This window comes from Rhinopithecus roxellana, chromosome 4, assembly GCF_007565055.1.
Source record: "Rhinopithecus roxellana isolate Shanxi Qingling chromosome 4, ASM756505v1, whole genome shotgun sequence".
Taxonomy (NCBI): Eukaryota; Metazoa; Chordata; class Mammalia; order Primates; family Cercopithecidae; genus Rhinopithecus; species Rhinopithecus roxellana.
Window position 1 is genome coordinate 163,724,995 of NC_044552.1, and position 23,218 is coordinate 163,748,212.

The following is a 23,218-nucleotide window of genomic DNA, read 5'->3' on the forward strand; positions in this document are numbered from 1 at the left end:
GAACTAGTGATCCACTGGATATGATAGAATGGTTGGTTTTTGTAAGGTGGGAATAAGACAACAGAATGATAAATAAAAGTGCATTGGTTAACATAAGTTACAAGTCACTTTTCTTGTAAGAGTTAAAACAGAGAAGACCTCTTGATTATGCTGACTTAGGAAGATTGAGCTCTTTGACTAGTTGCTGTGAATCTCCTGTTTTCAGGAAAAACTGCTCTGTTTGGGGCTATACCAGCTTCCTTAAAGTTCAGTTTGATTATGAGGCACTTTGCATGAGTGACACTATTTTGGTTTGGTTTGATCTGTGGGAGTCTGGGTGCAGAAGGCTGGTCCAAAACAATGGATTCCCATAAACTGTAACGGCACTTAGTCATAAACACCTCTCTCAGAATTATGTTCAGCATGTGAATGTCCCTGATGTCCATTTGTAGTCAGATATCAACTCCTTTGGAATCCAGGAAGAATTTTATTTTGACTATATTTAATGTAAATCTGTTTTATAGAAGAAGAACTTAAAAATATATATCTTGCAGTATATGAACAGAAAATACACTCCTATTGAAAAAGTTCTTGATGACCTAGACAGAATCTAAATAGTTATCTAGCATTTAGTCTACAAGCCTACAGGATGCTAGATAATGTGATATAGTTAATTTTAGCCAAAGTCTTGCTCATCTGAATATAACAGTTATAATTTCTAAGAGTCGTGTTAAAAATAAGGCAGTATTATTTAAAAATTAGTACTATAATGCCACCTACCTGAGTGACACATGGTCTGATGTATTTGCTTGCATATTTTAAAGAAAAAAGTAGGCCGGGCGCAGCGGCTCACGCCTGTAATTTCAGCACTTTGGGAGGCCGAGGCAGGTGGATCACCCCAGGTTGGGAGTTTGAGACTAGCCTGACCAACATGTGGAAACCCTGTCTCTACTAAAAATACAAAATTAGCTGGGCATGGTGGCACATGCCTGTGGTCCCAGCTACTCGGGAGGCTGAGGCAGGAGAATTGCTTGAACCTGGAGGTGGAGGTTGCAGTGAGCCAAGATTGTGCCATTGGACTCCAGCCCGGGCAACAAGAGCAAAATTCCATCTGAAAAAAAAAAAAAAAAATGGTAACATCAAATTCTACTTTTACAATTATATTGTGCTCAAAATATCTGACTATGTATTTTAGGCTAGGTTCATAGTCTTTGTAGTAAAAAATATTAATCTTACTAAATTCAGCTTTCAAGAGTCATATTAAATAATACTTTTATTGTCAGCATTATATGTAAGGCTACATTTCATGACTATAGATTCAATAAAACAGCACGACTATAATGAGAATAGCTAATCATAGTGATTTATTAATAATGCCAGTGTTTACATTTTACCTCTTTTAATGTAATAATCCCATGTGCTGTAAGTACAGTGTACTATCGTTATCCCTGTTTTACACATAAGGAACTTGAAGCACAGAGAGTATTGAATATTAGCTGAATATCACATAGTTTATAAGTGCTAGAACTGGTATACAGAGCTGACTCCACAACCCTGGCTCCTCACTGCCATACTACAGTACCTCATATATATGAGGAAAATATATACAAGAAAAGTTGCTTTGTGTGAGATTTGCTTTAGCAAATCTTACTGTAGCAAATTTTACTACAGTATCATTATTTATCATTTAAAATTAGAAATAGCCAGGCGTGGTGGCTCACGCCTGTAATCCCAGCACTTTGGGAGGCCAAGGTGGGTGGATCACGAGGTCAGGAGTTCGAGACCAGCCTGACCAACATGGTGAAACACCGTCTCTACTAAAACTACAAAAATTAGCCGGGCATGGTAGTGGATGCCTGCAATCCCAGCTACTCAGGAGACTGTGGCAGGAGAGTCGCTTTAACCAGGGAAGCAGAATTTGCAGTGAGCCGAGATCGCGCCATTGCACTCCAGCCTGGGTGACAGAGCAAGACTCCGTCTCAATAAATAAATAAATAAATAAATAAATAAATAAATAAATAAAACTAGAAACACTCTAATTTCAGAATTCATCCAGATAAATTGAAAAGCGTTGATATTACTGATGATTACAAGGAGGCTTGAGGTTAAATAAAAGATTTAGAAAAAATGTTTTGATGAAGACAGAGTTCAGATATGTTACAGTAAAATAGTTTTACATACTTCTTATGACCATTAGTAGTAAGCAAAAATGTGTAATTTTGTTTTTAAAAAATGGCACTGATGACATTGACTGTAAGTTCAGTCTATTCTAATTTATTTAGACTTTGTATTCCTGCATTCAGTAACACTCTTAGCAGTTTTGAGGGGCATTATGAAATTTGATATGATTATGAAGACTATAACTTCAGAAACTAGAAGACATTTGCAGTTACCTTGATTTCGTCAGGTAAGCCAAAGAACAACAACCACAGAGAATAAACTTCATCAGTTCTTTGCTCTAACAGGAGCTTTGTTACTCTTCATGTCTATGTTTGATGTTCTGAATAACCTTCATTTTCCTTCCTCCCTCCCTCCCTCCTTTTCTTTCTCTCTTTCTTTTTCTTTCTCTCTTTCTTTCTTTTTCTTTTCTTTTCTTTCCTTTTCTTTCTCTTTCTTCTTTTTTGTTTTGACGGAGTTTTGCTCTTGCTGCCCAGGCTGGAGTGCAGTGGCACAATCTCGGCTCACTACAACCTCCGCCTCCTGGGTTCAAGCAATTCTCCTGCCTCAGCCTCTCTAGTAGCTGTGATTACAGGTGCCTGCCACCACGCCCAGCTACTTTTTTGTATTTTTAGTAGAGATGGGGTTTCACTATGTTGGCTAGGCTGGTCTCAAACTCCTGACATCAGGCGATCCACCCATCTCAGCCTCCCAAAGTGCTGGGATTACAGGTGTGAGCCATCACACCCAGCCTACTATGCATCCTTTCACAGTTAAATTTTTTAAATGTGGATCTCGTGAATTTAGAATTCATTATAATTCACAGACAGAACCAAAGATTACCTTTGGCTTAGGCAGAGAGAGAGTGGCAGGCTCAGCTAAGCAATTTGACCCACACCCAACCAGCAACTGCTGTTTTTGTTACCTAATGTGCAAAATCCACACAGCTTATTCTATTTACAAAGTTGTAAAGTGATAGAAAGCTTTTTCCATTTTCCAACCAAGTGTTGTACAGGGTGTCAGCAGCATGTTTATGAAAACGAGCAACTTCATGACAGTTAATCAAGATTCTCCAGCTTCCCATTGTCAAGAGTCTCTGGACCTCTGAGGGCTTGCCCAGGTCCATGTGGAACTACAAGTTCCACTATGCCTCCAAATAGCCAAACAGTGTCCCAGAAATGTTTGCTCCAATCTTTGTCTTATTTGTCTCATGCACCCTGTGCTAGAAGCTCTGTTCATCTGTATCCATTTACTGGTAACATGCTCCTGTTCAGCAGATAAATGAGTTTGTCTTCTTGTCTGTAACTGGCTGAAAAAGTGCAGGGTGAGATCTCCTCCACCCAGTCCTGTCCATCTGTTCATCATATTCCATGACCACGTGTCCTGATCTTTTCATCTCCCATAGCTGATGTGGCTGCTCTATGCTTCCAAAAACTTACATAATATTAAATCTTAGAACATTTACAAGTTGTCAGGGAACATGTACCCACCCAAAAGTAATAACATTCCCCCCACTTTTCTTTCTTTCTTTTTTTTAAAAAAAAACCTTATTTCAGTGGAATTGAAAAAAGTAGCCAATTTTTTTCACAATTGAAATTGCGGCTTGGTGAAGGGAAGTGGTAAATACAGTTTGGAAAGGAATGTTCTGCTAAGAAATTCAGATTTTATGAGCCAAGGAAAACCATCATATCTTTTTGTTGTTGTTTTAATGTGAAATGATCAGAGCTGAGCTTTAGGAATATTAATCTGACTACTATGTTTTGAATGAATTTAAAAAAGGAGAAAACAGAGTCATGAAATCCAGTTACAGCTGTAGGATCAATCTGGGCGAGCAAGTAATGAAATCCTGAACTAGTGAAGCAGCAGTGTGAATGAAGAAGAGGGAGACAATGGTCAGTGGAATTCATATGACTTGGCAACTGAATACATAGTTGAGGAAAAAGGAAATGTTAAAGGTAACAGGTTTTGAGATGTCTGTTGCCCATTCCTGGTGCTAATAAAATTATAGAAATATGGAACAGAAGAAGAATCTCCATTCTGCATTTAGGATGCCAGTGAAACATCCACAAAGACGTTATTAACCAGGCAATAGAAATATAGAAACCCTATTATAAGTTTCGAATATCTCTTTACTGGTGGATTATGAAAATAGATGGAATTTCTGTGTGCGAGTGTGGAGTATACAAATATATGAATTGTATGGGATTTTAAAAGTCACTGAGAAAAAAGGATCAACGAAGCAACAAAGTAAAGAAACAGTCAAGTAGTGTGAGGGGACTTATGAGAGTACAGAATCACAGAAAGCCAGGGAGAAGAGTTTCAGGCAGAAGGTTTATCTGCTTGTGGTTTGTTGAGCTTCTTAAATCTGCAGATTAATGTTTTTAGTCAAATTTAGTATGTTTTCAGTCATTCTTTTTAAAAATATTTTTCTGTCCCTTTCTCTCTCTTGTTTCCTGCTGGAACTCCCATTATATGTATATTGGTATACTTGATGTCCCACAGGTCTCTTTTCTTCAGCTGGGATAATTTCTGCTGATCTGTCAAGTTCATTGATTCTTTCTTCTGCCATTTTGAATCTGCTATTGAGTGCTTCTAGTGAATTATTCACTTCAGTTTTCCAATACAGAATATGCATTTGGTTCCTTTTTCTATCACCTGAGAGTTTCTATTTGTTGATTCATTGCTGTCATTTTATTATTATTATTATTATTATACTTTAAGTTCCAGGGTACCTGAGCACAACATGCAGGTTTCATACATAGGTATACATGTGCCATGTTGGTTTGCTGCACCCATCAACTCGTCATTTATATTAGGTATTTCTCCTAATGCTATCCCTCCCACAGCCCCCCACCCCCCAACAGGCACTGGTGTGTGATGTTCCCAGCCCTGTGTCCAAGGGTTCTCATTGTTCAATTCCCACCTTTGAGTGAGAACATGTGGTGTTTGGCTTTCTGTCCTGGTGACAGTTTGCTCAGAATGATGCATAGTATTCCATGGTGTATATGTGCCACATTTTCTTTATCCAGTCTATCACTGATGGACATTTGTGTTGGTTCCAAGTCTTTGCTATTGTGAATAGTGCTGCAACAAACATACGTGTGCATGTGTCTCTATAGTAGCATGATTTATAATCTTTTGGGTATATACCCAGTAATGGGATTGCTGGTTCAAATGACATTTCTAGTTCTAGATCCTTGAGGAATTGCCACACTGTCTTCCACAATGGTTGAACTAGTTTACAGTCCCACCAACAGTGTAAAAGTGTTCCTATTTCTCCACATCCTCTCCAGCATCTGTTGTTTCCTAACTTTTTAATGATTGCCATTCTAACTGACATGAGATGATAATCTCATTGTGGTTTTGATTTGCATTTCTCTGATGGCCAGTGAAGAGCATCTTTTCATGTGTCTGTTAGCTGCATAAATATCTTCTTTTGAGAAGTGTCTGTTCATATCCTTTGCCCACTTTTTGATAGGATTTATTTTTCTTGTAAAAAAAAATTAGATCCCATTTGTCAATTTTGGCTTTTGTGGCCATTGCTTTCAGTGTTTTAGTCATAAAGTCCTCGCCCATGCCTATGTCTTGAATGGTATTGCCTAGGTTTTCTTCTAGGGATTTTATGGTTTTAGGTCTAACATTTAAGTCTTTAATGCATCTTGAGTTAATTTTTGTATAAGGTATAAGGAAGGGATTCACTTTCAGTGTTCTACATTTGGCTAGCCAGTTTTCCCAGCACCATTTATTCAATAAGGAATCCTTTCCCCATCTCTTATTTTTGTCATGTTTGTCAAAGATCAGATGGTTGTAGATGTGTGGTGTTATTTCTGAGGCCTCTGTCCTGTTCCATTGGTCTATATATCTGTTTTGGTACCAGTACCATGCTGTTTTGGTTACTGTAGCCTTGTAGTATAGTTCGAAGTCAGGTAGCGTGATGCCTCCAGCTTTGTTCTTTTTGCTTAGGATTGTCTTGGCAATGCGGGCTCTTTTTTGGTTCCAATATGTTAATTTTTTAAACATGGTTTATTTTAGTTATTTGAATGAAATAGCTGCTTTTAAAAATAGCTACTTAATATCTTTTTGTCTGCAAATTTAGCATTTGGGGATAACCAGAGACTATTTCTGTTCAATTATTTTTTTCTCCTGAATATGGGTAACATAATCTTGGTTTTAGCACGTTATAATTATTTTGTTGGAAAGTGGACATATTAGATAACATGTTGTAGTAAGTTTGGATTCTTATTTTTTTAACTTTATGAAAGCTATTATTATTGCTATTTTTTTCTTTTTTTCAAGATGCAGTCTTGCTCTGTTGCCCAGAGCTGGAGTGCAATGGCGCAATCTCGGCTCACTGCAACCTCCGCCTCCCACGTTCAGGCAATTCTCCTGCCTCAGTCTCCTGAGTAGCTGGTATTACAGGTACATACCACCACGCCCGGCTACTTTTTGTATTTTTAGTAGAGACAGGGTTTCACTATGTTGGCCATGCTGGTCTCGAACCCCTGACCTCATGATCTGCCTGCCTCAGCCTCCCAAAGTGCTGGGATTACAGGTGTGAGTCACCACACCTGGCCTATTTTTTGTTTCTTTAAGTAACTTGCCTGGGCAAAATTTGTAAAAAGTCTTTCCTCTACCATTTGCACATGCTGATATTTCTGCTCAGTTAAAATATACACATACAGGAGAGGTTCCAAGATGGCCAAATAGGAACAGCTCCAGTCTATAGCTCCCAGCGTGAGTGATGCAGAAGATGGGTGATTTCTGCATTTCCCACTGAGGTACCAGGTTCATCTCACTGGAGCTTCTCGGATAGTGGGTGCAGCCCATGGAGCAGGCGGGGCATCACCTCACCCGGGAAGCACAAGGGGTCAGGGAATTCCCTTTCCTAGCCAAGGGGAGCCATGACAGATGGTACCTGGAAAATCAGGACACTCCCACCCTAATACTGCACTTTTCCAGTGGTCTTGGCAAACCACACAGCAGTAGATTATATCCCGTACCTGGCTCGGAGGGTCCCATGCCCACGGAGCCTCACTCACTGCTAGAACAGCAGTCTGAGATCTAACTGCAAGGTGGCAGTGAGGCTAGGGGTGGGGCGTCCACCATTGCTGAGGCTTGAGTAGGTAAACAAAGCCTCCAGGAAGCTCGAACCAAGTGGAGCCCACCGCAGGTCAAGGAGGCCTACTTGCCTCTGTAGACTCCACCTCTGGGGGCAGGGCATAGCTGAACAAAAGGCAGCAGAAACTTCTGCAGACTTAAACATCCCTGTCTGAAAGCTTTGAAGAGAGTAGTGGTTCTCCCAGCAAGGGTTTGAGGTCTGAGAATGGACAGACTGCCTCCTCAAGTGGGTTCCTGACCCCTGAGTAGCCTAACTGGGAGACACCTCCCAGTAGGGGCCGACTGACACCTCATACAGCTGGGTGCCCCTCTAAGACAAAGCTTCCAGAGGAAGGATCAGGCAGCAACATTTGCGGTTCTGCAATATTTGCTGTTCTGCAGCCTTCGCTGGTGATACACAGGCAAACAGGGTCTGGAGTGGACCTCGAGCAAACTCCAACAGACCTGCAGCTGAGGGTCCTGACTGTTAGAAGGAAAATTAACAAACAGAAAGGACATCCACACCAAAACCCCATCTGTATGTCACCATCATCAAAGACCAAAGGTAGATAAAACCACAAAGATGGGGAGAAACCAGAGCAGAAAAGCTGAAAATTCTAAAAGTCAGAGGGCCTCTTCTCCTCCAAAGGAAAGCAGCTCCTCACCAGCAACAGAACAAAACTGGACGGAGAATGACTTTCACAAGTTGAGAAGAAGGCTTCAGATGATCGGTAATAACAAACTTCTCTGAGCTAAAGAAGGATGTTCGAACCCATCGTAAAGAAGCTAAAAAACCTGGAAAAAGATTAGACAAATGGCTAACTAGAATAAACAGTGTAGGGAAGACCTTAAATGACCTGATGGAGCTGAAAACCATGGCACGAGAACTATGTGACGCATGCACAAGCTTCAGTAACCGATTTGATCAAGTGGAAGAAAGGGTATCAGTGATTGAAGATCAAATGATTGAAATGAAGTGAGAAGAGAAATTTAGAGAAAAAAGAGTAAAAAGAAATGAACAAAACCTCCAAGAAATATGGGACTATGTGAAAAGACCAAATCTATGTCTGATTGGTGTACCTGAAAGTGACAGGGAACCAAGCTGGAGAACATTCTTCAGGATATTATCCAGGAGAACATCCCCAACTTAGCAAGGCAGGCCAACATTCAAATTCAGGAAATACAGAGAACTGCCACAAAGATACTCCTTGAGAAGAGGAACCCCAAGACACATAATTGTCAGATTCACCAAAGTTTAAATGAAGAAAAAAATGGTAAGGGGAGCCAGACAGAAAGGTCGGGTTACCACAAAGGGAAGCCCATCAGACTAACAGTGGATCTCTTGGCAGAAACTCTACAAGCAAGAAGAGAGTGGGGGCCAATATTCAACAGTCTTAAAGAAAGGAATTTTCAACCCAGAATTTCATATCCAGCCAAACGAAGCTTCATGAGTGAAGGAGAAATGAAATCCTTTTCAGACAAACAAATGCTGAGAGATTTTGTCACCACCAGGCTTGCCTTACAAGAGGTCATGAAGGAAGCACTAAACATGGAAAGGAACAACTGGTATCAGCCAATGCAAGACATGCCAAATTGTAAAGACCATCGACGCTAGGAAGAAACTGCATCAACTAATGAGCAAAATAACCAGCTAACATCATAATGACAGGAACAAATTCACACATAACAATATTAACCTTATATATAAATGTAAGGGGCTAAATGTAATAATGTAATAAATGTAAATGGGCTAAATGCTCCAATTAAAAGACACAGACTGGCAAATTGGATAAAGAGTCAGGACCCATTAGTGTGCTGTATTCAGGAGACCCATCTCACGTTCAGAGACACACATAGGCTCAAAATAAAGGGATGGAGAAAGATCTACCAAGCAAATGGACAAAAAAAAAAAAGCAGGGGTTGCAATCATAAGTCTCTGATAAAACAGACTTTAAACCAACAAAGATCAAAAGAGACAAAGAAGGCTATCACATAATGGTAAAGGGATCAATTCAAGAAGAAGAGCTAACTATCCTAAATATATATGCATCTAATACAAGACCACCCAGATTCATAAAGGAAGCCCTTAGAGACCTACAAAGAGACTTAGACTCCCATACAATAATAATGGGAAACTTTAACACCCCACTGTCTACATTAGACAGATCAATGAGACAGAAAGTTAACAAAGATATGCAGGAATTGAACTCAACTCTGCACCAAGCAGACCTAATAGACATCTATAGAACTCTCCACCCCAAACCAACAGAATATACATTCTTCTCAGCACCACATCACACTTATTCCAAAATTGACCACATAGTTGGAAGTAAAGCACTCCTCAGCAAATGTAAAAGAAGAGAAATTATAACGAACTGTCTCTCAGACCACAGTGCAATCAAACTAGAACCAGGACTAAGAAACTCAATCAAAATCGCTCAACTACATGGAAACTGAATAACCTGCTCCTGAATGACTACTGGGTACATAACGAAATGAAGGCAGAATTAAAGATGTTCTTTGAAACCAATGAGAACAAAGACACAACATATCACATTTAAAGAAGAGTGTAGAGGGAAATTTATAGCACTAAATGCCCACAAGATTAAGCAGGAAAGATCTAAAATTGACACCCTAACATCACAAAAAGAACTAGAGAAGCAAGAGCAAACACATTCAAAAGCTAGCAGAAGGCAAGAAATAACGAAGATCAGAGCAGAACTGAAGGAGATAGAGACACAAAAACCCTTCAAAAAATCAATGAATCCAGGAGCTGGTTTTTTGAAAAGATCAACAAAATTGATAGACCACTAGCAAAGAAGAAAAGAGAGAAGAATCAAATAGATGCAATAAAAAAATGATAAAGGGGATATCACCACCAACCCCACAGAAATACAAACTACCATCAGAGAATACTATAAACACCTCTACGCAAATCAACTAGAAAATCTAGAAGAAATGGATAATTTCCTGGACACTTACACTCTCCCAAGACTAAACCAGGAAGAAGTTGAATCCCTGAATAGACCAAGAGCAGGCTCTGAAATTGAGGCAATAATTAATAGCCTACCAACCAAAAAAAGTCCAGGACCAGATGGATTCACAGCTGAATTCTACCAGAGGTACAAGGAGGAGCTGGTACCATTCCTTCTGAGACTATTCCAATCAATAGAAAAAGAGGGAATCCTCCCTAACTCATTTTATGAGGCCAACATCATCCTGATACCAAAGCCGGGCAGAGACACAACAAAAAAAGAGTTTAGACCAATATCCCTGATGAACATCGATGCAAAAGTCCTCAATAAAATACTGGCAAACCAAATCCAGCAGCACATCAAAAAGCTTATCCACCATGATCAAGTGGGCTTCATCCCTAGGATGCAAGGCTGGTTCAACATTCGCAAATCAATAAACGTAATCCAGCATATAAACAGAACCAAAGACAAAAACCACATGATTATCTCAGTAGATGCAGAAAAGGCCTTTGACACAATTCAACAGCCCTTCGTGCTAAAAACGCTCAATAAATTCGGTATTGAGGGAACATATCTCAAAATAATAAGAGCTATTTATGACAAACCCACAGCCAATATCATACTGAATGGGCAAAAACTGGACGCATTCCCTTTGAAAACTGGCACAAGACAGGGATGCCCTCTCTCACCACTCCTATTCAATGCAGTGTTGGAAGTTCTGGCTAGGGCAATCAGGCAAGAGAAAGAAATAAAGGGTATCCAGTTAGGAAAAGAAGAAGTCAAATTGTCCCTGTTTTCAGATGACATGATTGTATATTTAGAAAACCCCATCGTCTCAGCCCAAAATCTCCTTAAGCTGATAAGCAACTTCAGCAAAGTCTCAGGATACAAAATTGATGTGCAAAAATCACAAGCATTCTTATACATCAGTAACAGACAAACAGAGAGCCAAATCAGGAATGAACTTCCATTCACAATTGCTTCAAAGAGAATAAAACACCTAGGAATCCAACTTACAAGGGATGTAAAGGACCTCTTCAAGGAGAACTACAAACCACTGCTCAGTGAAATAAAAGAGGACACAAACAAATGGAAGAACATTCCATGCTCATTGATAGGAAGAATCAATATCATGAAAATGGCCATACTGCCCAAGGTAATTGATAGATTCAATGCCATCCCCATCAAACTACCAATTAGTTTCTTCACAGAATTGGAAAAAACTGCTTTAAAATTCATATGGAACCAAAAAAGAGCCCACATTGCCAAGACAATCCTAAGCCAAAAGAACAACGCTCGAGGCATCATGCTATCTGACTTCAAACTATACTACAAGGCTATAGTAACCAAAACAGCATGGTACTGGTACCAAAACAGAGATATAGACCAATGGAACAGAACAGAGCCCTCAGAAATAGTACCAATGATCTGCAACCATCTCATCTTTCACAAACCTGACAAAAACAAGAAATGGGGAAAGGATTCTCTATTTAGTAAACAGTGCTGGGACAACTGACTAGTCATAAGTAGAAAGCTGAAACTGAATCCCTTCCTTACACCTTATACAAAAATTAATTCAAGATGGATTAAAGACTTAAATGTTAAACCTAAAACCATAAAAATCCTAGAAGAAAACCTAGGCAATACCATTCAGGACGTAGGCATGGGCAAGGACTTTATGACTAAAACACCAAAAGCAATGGCCACCAAAGCTAAAATTGACAAATGGGATCTAATTAAACTAAAGAGCTTCTGCACAGCAAAATAAACTACCATCAGAGTGAACAGGCAACCTACAGAATGGGAGAAAATTTTTACAATCTACCCATGTGACAAAGGGCTAATATCCAGAATCTACAAAGAACTTAGATAAATTTACAAGAAAAAAATCAAACAACCCCATCAAAAATGGCAAAGGATATGAACAGCCACTTCTCAAAAGAAGACATTTATGCAGCCAACAGACACATGAGAAAATGCTCATCATCACTGGCCATCAGAGAAATGCAAATCAAAACCACAATGAGATACCATCTCAAACCAGTTAGAATGGTGATCATTAAAAAGTCAGGAAACAACAGGTGCTGGAGAGGATGTGGAGAAATAGGAACACTTTTACACTGTTGGTGGGACTGTAAACTATTTGTAGAAGACAATGTGACAATTCCTCAAGGATCTAGAACTAGAAATACCATTTGGCCCAGCCATCCCATTACTGGGTATATACCCAAAGGATTATAAATCATGTTGCTATAAAGACACATGCACACATGTGTTTATCGTGGCACTATTCACAATAGCAATGACTTGGAACCAACCCAAATGTCCATCAATGACAGACTGGATTAAGAAAATGCAGCACATATACACCATGGAATACTATGCAGCCATAAAGAAGGATGAGTTCATGTCCTTTGTAGGGACATGGATGCAGCTGGAAACCATCATTCTGAGCAAACTATCGCAAGGACAGAAAACCAAACACCACATATTCTCACTCATAGGTGGGAACCGAACAATGAGAACACTTGGACACAGGGTGGGGAACATCACACACCAGGGCCTGTCGTGGGGTGGGGAGAGGGGGGAGGGATAGCATTAGGATATATACCTAATATAAATGACGAGTTCACGGGTGCAGCACAGCAACATGGCACATGTATACGTATGTAACAAACCTGCACGTTGTGCTCATGTACCCTAGAACTTAAAGTATAATAAAACATATACATATACACGCTCATACATATACATATGTATCAATATTTATATACACTAATATATAATGGATATGTATACATATATATGTATATCTACAGTATATCTACACACACACACTTCCATATACACACATACACATCTCTAAACCTGGATTCCTAAAGGTTTTCCCATGGCAGTATGGCTTAGTGATTGGATAGAGGTTGTGCTGAAACCCCTGAGCCAATGAAGTTTCTGTCTTTTGCCAAAGGATCTCTATGTGGTAAGGGAACTCACTCAAGAGTTCAGGTGCTCTCAGGCCCACTCAAGCTCCAGCTTTTACTTACCACTGGATCTTTTCTTATCCTCTCTTTTATGCAAACAAATTCAGGGGCAGCCAGGACTGAGTGACTAGCTCGGGCCTTCTCCAGGAAACATACAAAGCCAGAGTAATATTCTCCAACTGTGACTACAGCCTCAGACTAGTAGAGCCATTGGCTTTCCCTGTTTACCCACCTCAGAGATCAGCACTTTTACCAAATATGCTGCTGGGAGTGGTCGTTTCTCATCACTCCAGATTGAGTGAGCTCTCATTGATCATAACAGAGAAGCTGCCCGTCCTCATGGGCTGGCCAGCTTTACAAATCCTCTGTCCTTACTGAAGTGAGGAGTAAGTGGGAGGGAGGATATGCAAGTAGCTTCAGGCTAGAATGCCACAGATTCTCATTATTCTTATATTCAGCAGTTTTTCAAGCCTAAATGCTTCTCAGGTTGTTGTATGCCTTTGGTTGATTTTCAGAGTGCCAAAATGATTGTTTTTGTCAATTTTATCCAGCTTTATAGTTGCTTTTTACAGAAAGAATTTGTCTCCTCACTTGGCCATAACCAAAAGCTCACCACTTACTACCTTTAAAAGAATCACTTATATATTAATTCTGTTTCATGTTTACATGCAAGTATTTTTTTAAAAATATCTAAATATACTACTCCCTTTTATATTGTTTAGGAATCTGACCTTGTAATTTTAAGAGACTCATTAGCTCAAACCTAGTTTCATTTTTAAATTTTATATCTTGCTTTTTTCCTATGTCAAAATGACTTATCTCATAAGAGGATAGTAAGAAAACTGAAAAGTGATCAGGCCATTTCTTATGCCTTCATAAAAACTGCTCAAGATGATATGATTGAGGAAGAGTACGAAGATCAATGTGCATGGGTCTACATCATTCTAGGACTGACTTATTTCCCCATAGAGTGGAAATCTTCTACTTCTAACTTCTGTGGCAATAAATTCTTTTTTTTAAAGCATGATTACATGAGAACTTTTCAGAGAAAAGAACTTGAATCTCTTCTTTTCATATCACAAAAGCTTACTCTACTGAATTCTGAGTAACACAAACTGAGAATTAAATTTAGAATTTGCAGGGTCATGAGCTTCTACCCAGATTATCTCAGGAAAAGGTATTAAACAGGAGCATCATTACCCCATTAATCATAAAAAAAAGGCCAACTGACACAACTGTCTATTCTTTGAGGTAGCAAAAAACCGAGTCAGGCAGGCATTGTTTTGTACTCATTTAGTAATTCTGATATTCAAGACTATTCCTTAGACAGAAAAATATCTGGCTCTCTAAAAGTCAGGCAAGTCTGGACTGCTATGATGATATTCTCAAAGATGAGTTATGTTCCATGCAAGTATATTCACTAAACGTGTATGGTACCAAATAATCTGACTCCAAGTAATAAAAAAATAGCTTTTGGGTGTTTTCCATGCCTTTAGACATGACGAACATAGACTATTTAATTGTATAAAGATTTTCCTGGCATATCTTCCTTTTGGAAAAAAGTCCTGAAAGTTCTTCTGTTTTATGAAATATTCTAGTCTCTGTTCTGCATTATATTATTTTACGTAGAACTTACAGTCTTAAAAAAGAATGTTCATTTGTTTAAAAGCTCCCAAATTGACTAATATTATTGCTATTATAGTTTGCTTTTACATAGTGTTTAATAGAACATTTGTTGTGATTAAGCAAGATTGCTTCTTTGTCTCCTTTTCTCTTTTCTTCCAAATAGTTCAATGCCATTATAACTTTCCTCTAACAGAGATGGGAATGTTTTCCTTCGCTGAATCCCCATCTTATGAGTCTACAGTCTTGAAACTCTTATTTTAACAGAACAGTCATCTGACTCAGTTTGGCTTTCTCTTACCAAAATCTCTTGGCAGCAACAGAGTAACCCTTGCTGGTACCTGTGAGAGAAAACAAAGGGTCTGTTTTGAGTACCAGCAGAAGATAAAAAATGAACTTGATACTTCTTCACATCTTAAAACTTTTTTTATTTAAGAAATATGCTAAGTTGTAACATTAACATTTAAATTCCTAGGAACCATCTTTATAGTTGATTATATTTTTATTGGTGAAATATATCACAACTACATTCTGTTCCACTCTGTTATAATGATGTTTGTTATTTATAAATAACTTTATTATTTTTACCTCATTATAAAATAGCTACATAATAATGAAATGTTTAATAATGTTCTGCAAAGAGGAAAAAAAAGCATAAGGGATATTGACCATCTTGGATTGTTTTTCATGAATTCAGAGTCCTCAGTAGGTGATTTTAGAAACTCAACTTAATCAACTTAGTTCAAATAAGCAGTCTCTGTTGATTAAAATAGTCTTTTCTGTCATCAAAGTATTCCAATTCTAAACTCAGAGAATTTAGGAATTTCAGTTTATAATCAGAAAGCACCCTGGTGAACTATGAATAGTGACAAAGGCCTTAAGGAAGATTTATCCCAACTTTGGTAGAACCTGGGGAGTTGTCTTTTACATTTTATCATGCACCTTTCTAGTAACTGCAGTTCTTCTATCCCACAGTGGTTCTCTTTAGTTTATGGGAAATATAAGTCCTGATATTAAATCCTTATTAATTTCTGTAACCTCCTTGGTTACACTGGCCTGTAAACAAAGCTCATTTCAGTCTCTGCTCAAATCCTTGGAAAAGTTAGTTAATATCTCTGAAACTCAGTTCTGCCTGTAAATATGTAAAATGAAAGGAACCAATTAGATGCCTAGCTATAACATTTCTTGATTTGAAGTGTTTATACTTTTTTAGAATCACCACTCTCCATATATTTGTGTGAGCTAATCAACTATTCTCTATATATCTACTCATGGCCTCCTTGGTACAACCAATCCTTTCAGACCTTAACTTACCATGTTCCTGTGTCCAAGAATCAATTCAACTGAAATGGCTGGTCAGAATCATTTTTTCTCTTGATTACAAGGGTTCTCCGAACACCAAGCTTCCTCAAATGATAAAATACCTGCTCCAGAAGAATCTCTCAATATGGTGCTGAATTTGCATAGGTTATTGATCCTAATTTCTAGACTCTGAATGGAGGTTAATTGTGCTTGGAATAGTGGTTCTCAAATGCATAAGGACTTAAAATCCACAGGGTTAGTGCTGGGTGAGGCAGAGGTCAGTAGCTCTTGAACTGGATAGTAAACATCAAGAAATTGAGAAGTAAGAAACAGGAACTTTGGGATGCTTTGAGGAGCATACTTAAAACCACCACAGCCTCAGATGTTTGTGTTGAAGGAGTAAGATGGCCAAGAAAAAAAAAAAATGTTAGGTCTGAGACTTTACTCATTCCAATAACAGACCTGGCAGAGAAATCATTACCCATTTTGCAACACAGCCTTAGGGCAAGTCTGGGCAAGCTCTGGGTGGGCAAAAAATAGGCTTTCCAAAACTCACCTAGCTTTCCAGCCCACCCCACGTACATGCCCCACACATGAAGTCTTCCCTTCTTTCCTTTCTTTCCCCTTCCCCCCTCCTCCTCCCTCTCTCTCTTTCTCTCTTCCAGAATGAATGATTTGTATGACTGTGTAATGTGTTTGTCAGACAAGTCCATCAGGGACTTAATAGTCCCATAACAGGGTAAGAGAGAGATATGAGTCTTGTGGTCATCATAAGTGGTTGGGCTTCCCCACTACCTCATTCATTTATGTTAGCTAACTATTAAAATCTAGGTCTTTACTAATTTATAGTTCAAATATCCATACGAGTGTGTGTTTGTGTGTGTGGGTCTGTGTGTGTGTAAACACTGATGGCTATTTTTCCAAATGAACTGATGATGACCTCCAACTTGTGGTTCAGGAGAAGGAACTTTATGTCCTACTTTTGCTCTGGAAAAATGAAACAACTGCTAAGGGGGAGTAGTCATGATGGAATTGTGCATGTGTGTGTTAGGTAATATTGGGTGGAAAATTAAGGGATATTTTCCTTTGTAGTATTCCAAATAAATCTGTTTATGTCATAGATAGTTACTTGGAATAAATATCTTTCTTCATGAATGTCCTCTTAATTTCCAGAAAATCTTATAAATGTTTCTCAGTAAGGTTCTTTAAATAAACTTTGTTTCAATCATAATAATACTAGCTACCATTGAGCATTTACAGTTCCTGGCATTGGGTTCAACACTTTGCATTCTTTGTCTTTCATCCTTATATTCTCAAAAGATGGGGCATTGATATTCCCAGAAAACTGAGATTTGGGGAGGCTAAGTAAATTTGCCTAACATTATAGAACAAATACATTGTACAGCTGTTATTGATCATAGATCTGACTGGCTCCAACCACTGGACACTTATCCGTTGTCACATAAGGGGATTCAGACATATCTAGCTTATTTTATAACTGTTCTCATTTGGTGAGAGATTGTCTATAAAGATATTTGGTTTTTGTGAGCTTTAATGGCTGATGTAAAACAATTTGGTAATTATTTTTAATTTAAAAAACCTTATAATCAATCTAAACATACTCCTATGTCATATACTGAGACTCCTAGAAAATATTTTAGAGTAGAGGTTAGCAGTCTTCAGATACTGAATTATAATGTCATCCACTTTTAAAGAATGATATGACACTTTCAAGAATTTAGACTTCAGATGGCTTGCAAAAGTACACCTATATCTAGAGCAATACTTGGATATAATATTTCCTGAAATACAGTCTTTCTCTTAAAGAAAAAAATAATAATATTAGTTCAGGTCCTTGAGATATGAGGCAAGGATTAGAGATTTGTTAAGTAAATGTTGACCCAGATTATATAAATCTAATGATGAAAATCCCTTTAAAATTTTTTAAGGAGATTGGAGAACAGTAAATAATATTTATTGAAAGCCTGTTATATGTTATGTGCTACTAGGAGCTTAGACAACATAACCTCACGTGGACCTTACAACTGCTCTGGAGGCCAGTCACTGTTCTTGAGTCAGGCTTTTTTTTCTGGTATAAGAAACAGAGTTGCCCCCTCATGCTGTCTCAAAAGGCATGAGTTATTTTAAGGGAGAGTGGGTGGAGGGTTTGTACAGTAAGGGAACCAGGAAGCTCATGGAATTGTCATACAATCTGGCCTTATAAGCACTTCAGTTACAACTCTGTCAAAATGGGAAGGGGCTCAAGAAACTTGCTCTTCCCATCTAAGGAAAGGATGGTATTTTTCAGCTTTTGGTGAGATGATTTATCTTCAGAATGGGTCTAATCTGAAAACAGACCCCACTGGGCAGAAACATGAAATCTATGTTCATAATTATGTAAATGAAATGAAAATTACTTGCACTGTTATACCATCTATATAAAAATTATAATTTTCTGTTTATTTTCCCACAATTTTTGCTGTAGTTATATTTTTTGGTTACATTCCCTTTTATAATAAAATAGTGACAGGTTTTATATAATAATCTGTAATTGGCTTTTTAATGAAATGTGCTTTCCATGGAAATACTCCAAACTTGACACTGGTGTCAATTCCATTGTGCTCATTCACATATATAATACACACTACACATTTTTACATATACACATACATATATAAAGGCACACATACTTAACGCATAATTCATTTAAGCATGTTTATTATTGGACACTTGAGTTGTTTTCAGTATTTTGCTAATTTAAACAACACCATGTTGAACAACTTTGCATACATACAGTTTCACACATATGTGCATATATTCTAAGAAGTGGAATTGCTGGATGCAAATTTACATACCTTTTAAAGATTTGTTACTCCAAATCCTGTATTTGTCCTCCAAATCCTCTCTCAAAGGAATGTACCAATTTATACTTCCACCAGCATTGTATGAGACTATTTCTGTGTACCTTCCTCAAACCTTCACATTTTTCTAATTTTGAACACTTTAGGTATGACCAGACTGTAGAGCCTCAGGTTACTACTTATTTACCAATTGTTTTTCAGCTGATACTTTTAAGGTTCTGCTCCAGTTAGGCCACAGACTCCTATTTCCTTTCCTTTTAGGATAATGCTGGCTATGGCTCATTTAGCCTAATTTCTGTTTTCTGTCCTAGTACAATAGCCTCCTTTGTCCATGCTTAAACGATTTCAAAAATCTAAAAGGGAATTTTCCAATACATATACCTGCTTCTTTCATGTCAGTAAAATAAAAGCATTATAGGACTCCTCAATTTGATATGTGATCTCAACTAGTCTGTTAATACTAAACTGGAGACACTCAAAGGTGAGAATCAGTCCTAGGAAGATTATGCACAACCAGTCTACAATGCAAATATTAAGCAGGCTCAAAAGTAGATCTGTAACTACAGCTACAGCTCCATCAAGGCAACAAGTGGACACATCCTGGCAAAGTGCAATCTGACCTCCTTTGTTTTACATTAGCTCATTGTTCTTTAATACATTTTAACTTGAAAAAGTTAAATAGCCTTCAATAACAAAACAATTATGGTGTCATAGAATTAGTGTTGAAATCTTCCAGCTCACATACTAGACAAAACATAGTTCTTCCAATAACTATCTGGAGGATCCCTGAAGAGGATGCTAACCACATGACTATTGCTTCCCTGATTCAACCCACCCCTGAATGGCATGAAGGCTGTTAGCTCAGTGAAGAGGCTTTGAAACACTGTCCTGTAGACTGGCATGGACAGGCTGCACTTCAGATTTGTCTAGAGAGATATAAGACATGATCCATGGCCAAGGATTCGGGGTGGGGAGGGTCTCAGACATTTTTAAGTTCCTCTAGTAATTTTGGTGAATAGTTCTAGTCTTTGGAACTATGGCTCAGAGTATCAAAGAGAAATGTAGCTCCTGCTCCCATCCTGTGAACTTTACATAACTGCCTAGAGCTATGTTATCTAATATGGTAGACAGAGCCACTAGGCACATGTGGCTATTGGCCACTTGAAGTATGCATAGCTAGTCAAGATTTCAAAGACTTACGTTAAAATGATAATGTTTTGGACATAGGGGGTTACATAAAAGTATTGTAAGACCTAATTTCACCTTTTTAAAACATATTTTAACGTGGCAATAAAGCATTTTAAGTTACATAAATGGCTTACATTATATTTCTACTGGACAATTTTGATCTAGAAGGCATAGTTCCATAGCTCAGGAACTTTGAGTCATAAAATTTTATTTTATTTTATTTTATTTTATTTTTGAGACGGAGTCTCGCTCTGTCACCCAGGCTGGAGTGCAGTGGCCGGATCTCAGCTCACTGCAAGCTCCGCCTCCCGGGTTCACGCCATTCTCCTGCCTCAGCCTCCCGAGTAGCTGGGACTACAGGCGCCCGCCACCTCGCCCGGCTAGTTTTTTGTATTTTTTAGTAGAGACGGGGTTTCACTGTGTTAGCCAGGATGGTCTCGAACTCCTGACCTCGTGATCCGCCTGTCTCGGCCTCCCAAAGTGCTGGGATTACAGGCTTGAGCCACCGCGCCCGGCCGAATCATAAAATTTTAAAGTTAAAGGAATCTTGTAGATGAAACAGTTCTCTCACTTTGAGAATGAGGAAACAGGTACCCCATTGGTAAAGTGACTTATTCTGGTAACCTGAGTTGTTGGTAGAGCCAGGATGTTCCCGAATCCCACAACTCTAGATTTCCATCCAATGCTAGCTTCTCCCTCCCATGCTGCTCATCTTGGGCAACAGTAGCCACACCGAGTGTTTTAGGATTCCTACAATTCTGAGGCATAGAAAGCCTCACCACTCATAGCCCCTGCTGTAGTCTCTGCTCACCAGATTCTGTCTGTATAACTAAGGCATCCAAATTCATTACTACAGAACCATAGTCACGCCCTTAAGCAGATACCTCCTCTTTTCACCATCTCACATTATTAATTTTGCCTAAACCACATGGAGCTATGGTTTTAGTGAGGCCTTAGTATCTTTCTAACATGTTTCCAAAAAATAAATTCTACTTATTTGAGTGGTGTGACATTCACTAGTAATATTTCTCCCACCTCCACGTTTACTAACATTCTGGTTTTCTCTGCCTCCAGGGAACAATGTTTCTTCTCCAGTACTAGTTAGAAGGATCAAGTGCTGATGGGTGATGAGCCCCTCCCTGGCTCCTGCCCTTTAGCCATAAAAACAAGTTATCTTTTTGGATGCCATCAGCAGAGCCTTGCTTATATAACCGTTTTTTAAAGCCAAAAATAGTTTTTCTTCTTTCTCATCTTTTAATAAAATATGTGAGAACTTTAATAGTGTTATTGGTAAGCATCCAAAATATTTAGAAACTACTTCCCCTGCCACAGAAATATTTGCTGCTCTGAAGGGTGCATTCAAAGGATCTACTTTCCCCAATGATTCCCAGCCTGTTGAGATTCATGCACGTATGTCCCAAAATGTATTAAAATCCACGTGCACGTGTGTGTGTGTTGTTCAAAGTCAGTGCAGATGCATAGAAATGCTCGGCCCGTGTGTGTTGCATTTTGATGTATTTCCTTCTGAATGCCTCAGGTTTAAGCTGAGCTGTCAAGTGTAGAATTTAGAGGGAGTAATTAACCGAAGTCACTGATAAATTAAAATGTCCCCAGGCAAATAAGACTATGTGAATAAATCTGATTTTGTAATGATTTCTTAGAACAGGTCACAAAAATACTTTCTAATTTCAGTCCTTTACTGTCTAGCTGAATCCTTGCTGCTGGAAGAAGGCAGGCAAGTCTTCTTTGCCTTTCCTCAAAGCCCAGTATCCAATGCAGCAAAAATTCCTGATCATGACTCTCTTTCCTACATCACTTGTAGGTGATTTTTTGTTTGTTTGTTTTTTGTTTCTTTCTGCTATTGACTATTTCTGATTATAGAGATCTAGGGCAATGACATTCACTTTGTGAATAGTAATAAATGAAAATGTCATGTTTGGAGATGTAATATCAGTACCATCTGTAATAGCAGACTGCAGCCTACATTGGCATAAATACTAGTGCCATATAATTATTTATAAATGGAGCCTTGTTGAGGGGAAGAGTTATGCTTTAATTAATAAAAATCTAAGACAAGGTGGTGACAGAATATGCCGGGTGTAGGGTAGAAAATGCAGTTCTTGGAAGTATCCTTCCCAGTGGCAGGAACTGAAGACTCCGGATCAACCAGGTGGACCTTTTCATTGATGAGCTGATAGCTTCTAGGCTGTGGGGAGCCTCTGGTGTCTTACAACTCTTAACTACTGCAAAATTTCTTGTTGTGCCTCATAAACATATGATATTCCTATTGGAAGAGCTACTTGGTCCTTGGACAAACAAAGATAGTGTATTGCTTTAAACCTTATCTACTTGCTACAGTTTCCTTCTCCTGCCAATATGAGCATGCTTCTAAATGCCACAAGGTGTTTCAATTTAATCAAAGTTGGCTCTACTTTTTTTTTTTTTTTTTTTTTTTGAGACGGAGTCTCGCTCTGTCGCCCGGGCTGGAGTGCAGTGGCCGGATCTCAGCTCACTGCAAGCTCCGCCTCCCGGGTTTAAGCCGTTTTCCTGCCTCAGCTTCCCAAGTAGCTGGGACTACAGGCGCCCGCCACCTCGCCCGGCTAGTTTTTTGTATTTTTTAGTAGAGACGGGGTTTCACCGTGTTAGCCAGGATGGTCTCCATCTCCTGACTTCGTGATCCGCCCATCTCCGCCTCCCAGAGTGCTGGGATTACAGGCTTGAGCCACCGCGCCCGGCCTAAGTTGGCTCTACTTTTGCCTTTTGTTTGGCTAAAGCATCAAGCCATCTTCTTGATGCTTTATTGTGTTTATGAGTCAGATTATGTAGAAAGCATTCAGAAGTCATTATTTCAGTTTCATAGTTCTTAGAGGTCTATACCCTTAAACTCTGAAAGTAAACATGAACAGTATCTCTCTACACATACACAGTAACCTCACTGCAATGTTTTTAAGTTTCAAGTCGCAATCTATTAGTGGGTCTTGAAATCTATTTAGTTGATCAAATTCTTTCTTTTTTAATGAAATAGACTAAAATAAAAAATAGAAACATTGATTTG

The 23,218-nt window shown here is 38.6% G+C and overlaps 1 protein-coding gene across 3 annotated transcripts in view; it reads right to left on the bottom strand.

Annotated features, from left to right (window-relative positions):
* Nucleotides 1-1,050: 1,050 nt before the first annotated feature.
* Nucleotides 1,051-23,218, bottom strand: part of LOC104670055 — a 36,480-nt gene continuing 14,312 nt past the window's right edge. Inside the window, exons 3-4 of one of the 3 annotated variants that reach the window (XM_030928604.1) lie at nt 15,114-15,153; nt 1,051-1,090 (exon numbers count right to left, since the gene is read on the bottom strand). In XM_030928604.1, coding sequence (XP_030784464.1) covers nt 1,090; nt 15,114-15,153 — 41 coding nt within the window. In that variant the 3' untranslated portion in view covers nt 1,051-1,089. Of the gene's footprint in view, nt 1,091-1,833; nt 1,934-15,113; nt 15,154-23,218 lie in introns of those variants that run through there. The other 2 variants (XR_004056797.1, XM_030928603.1) reach the window with 2 other exon arrangements.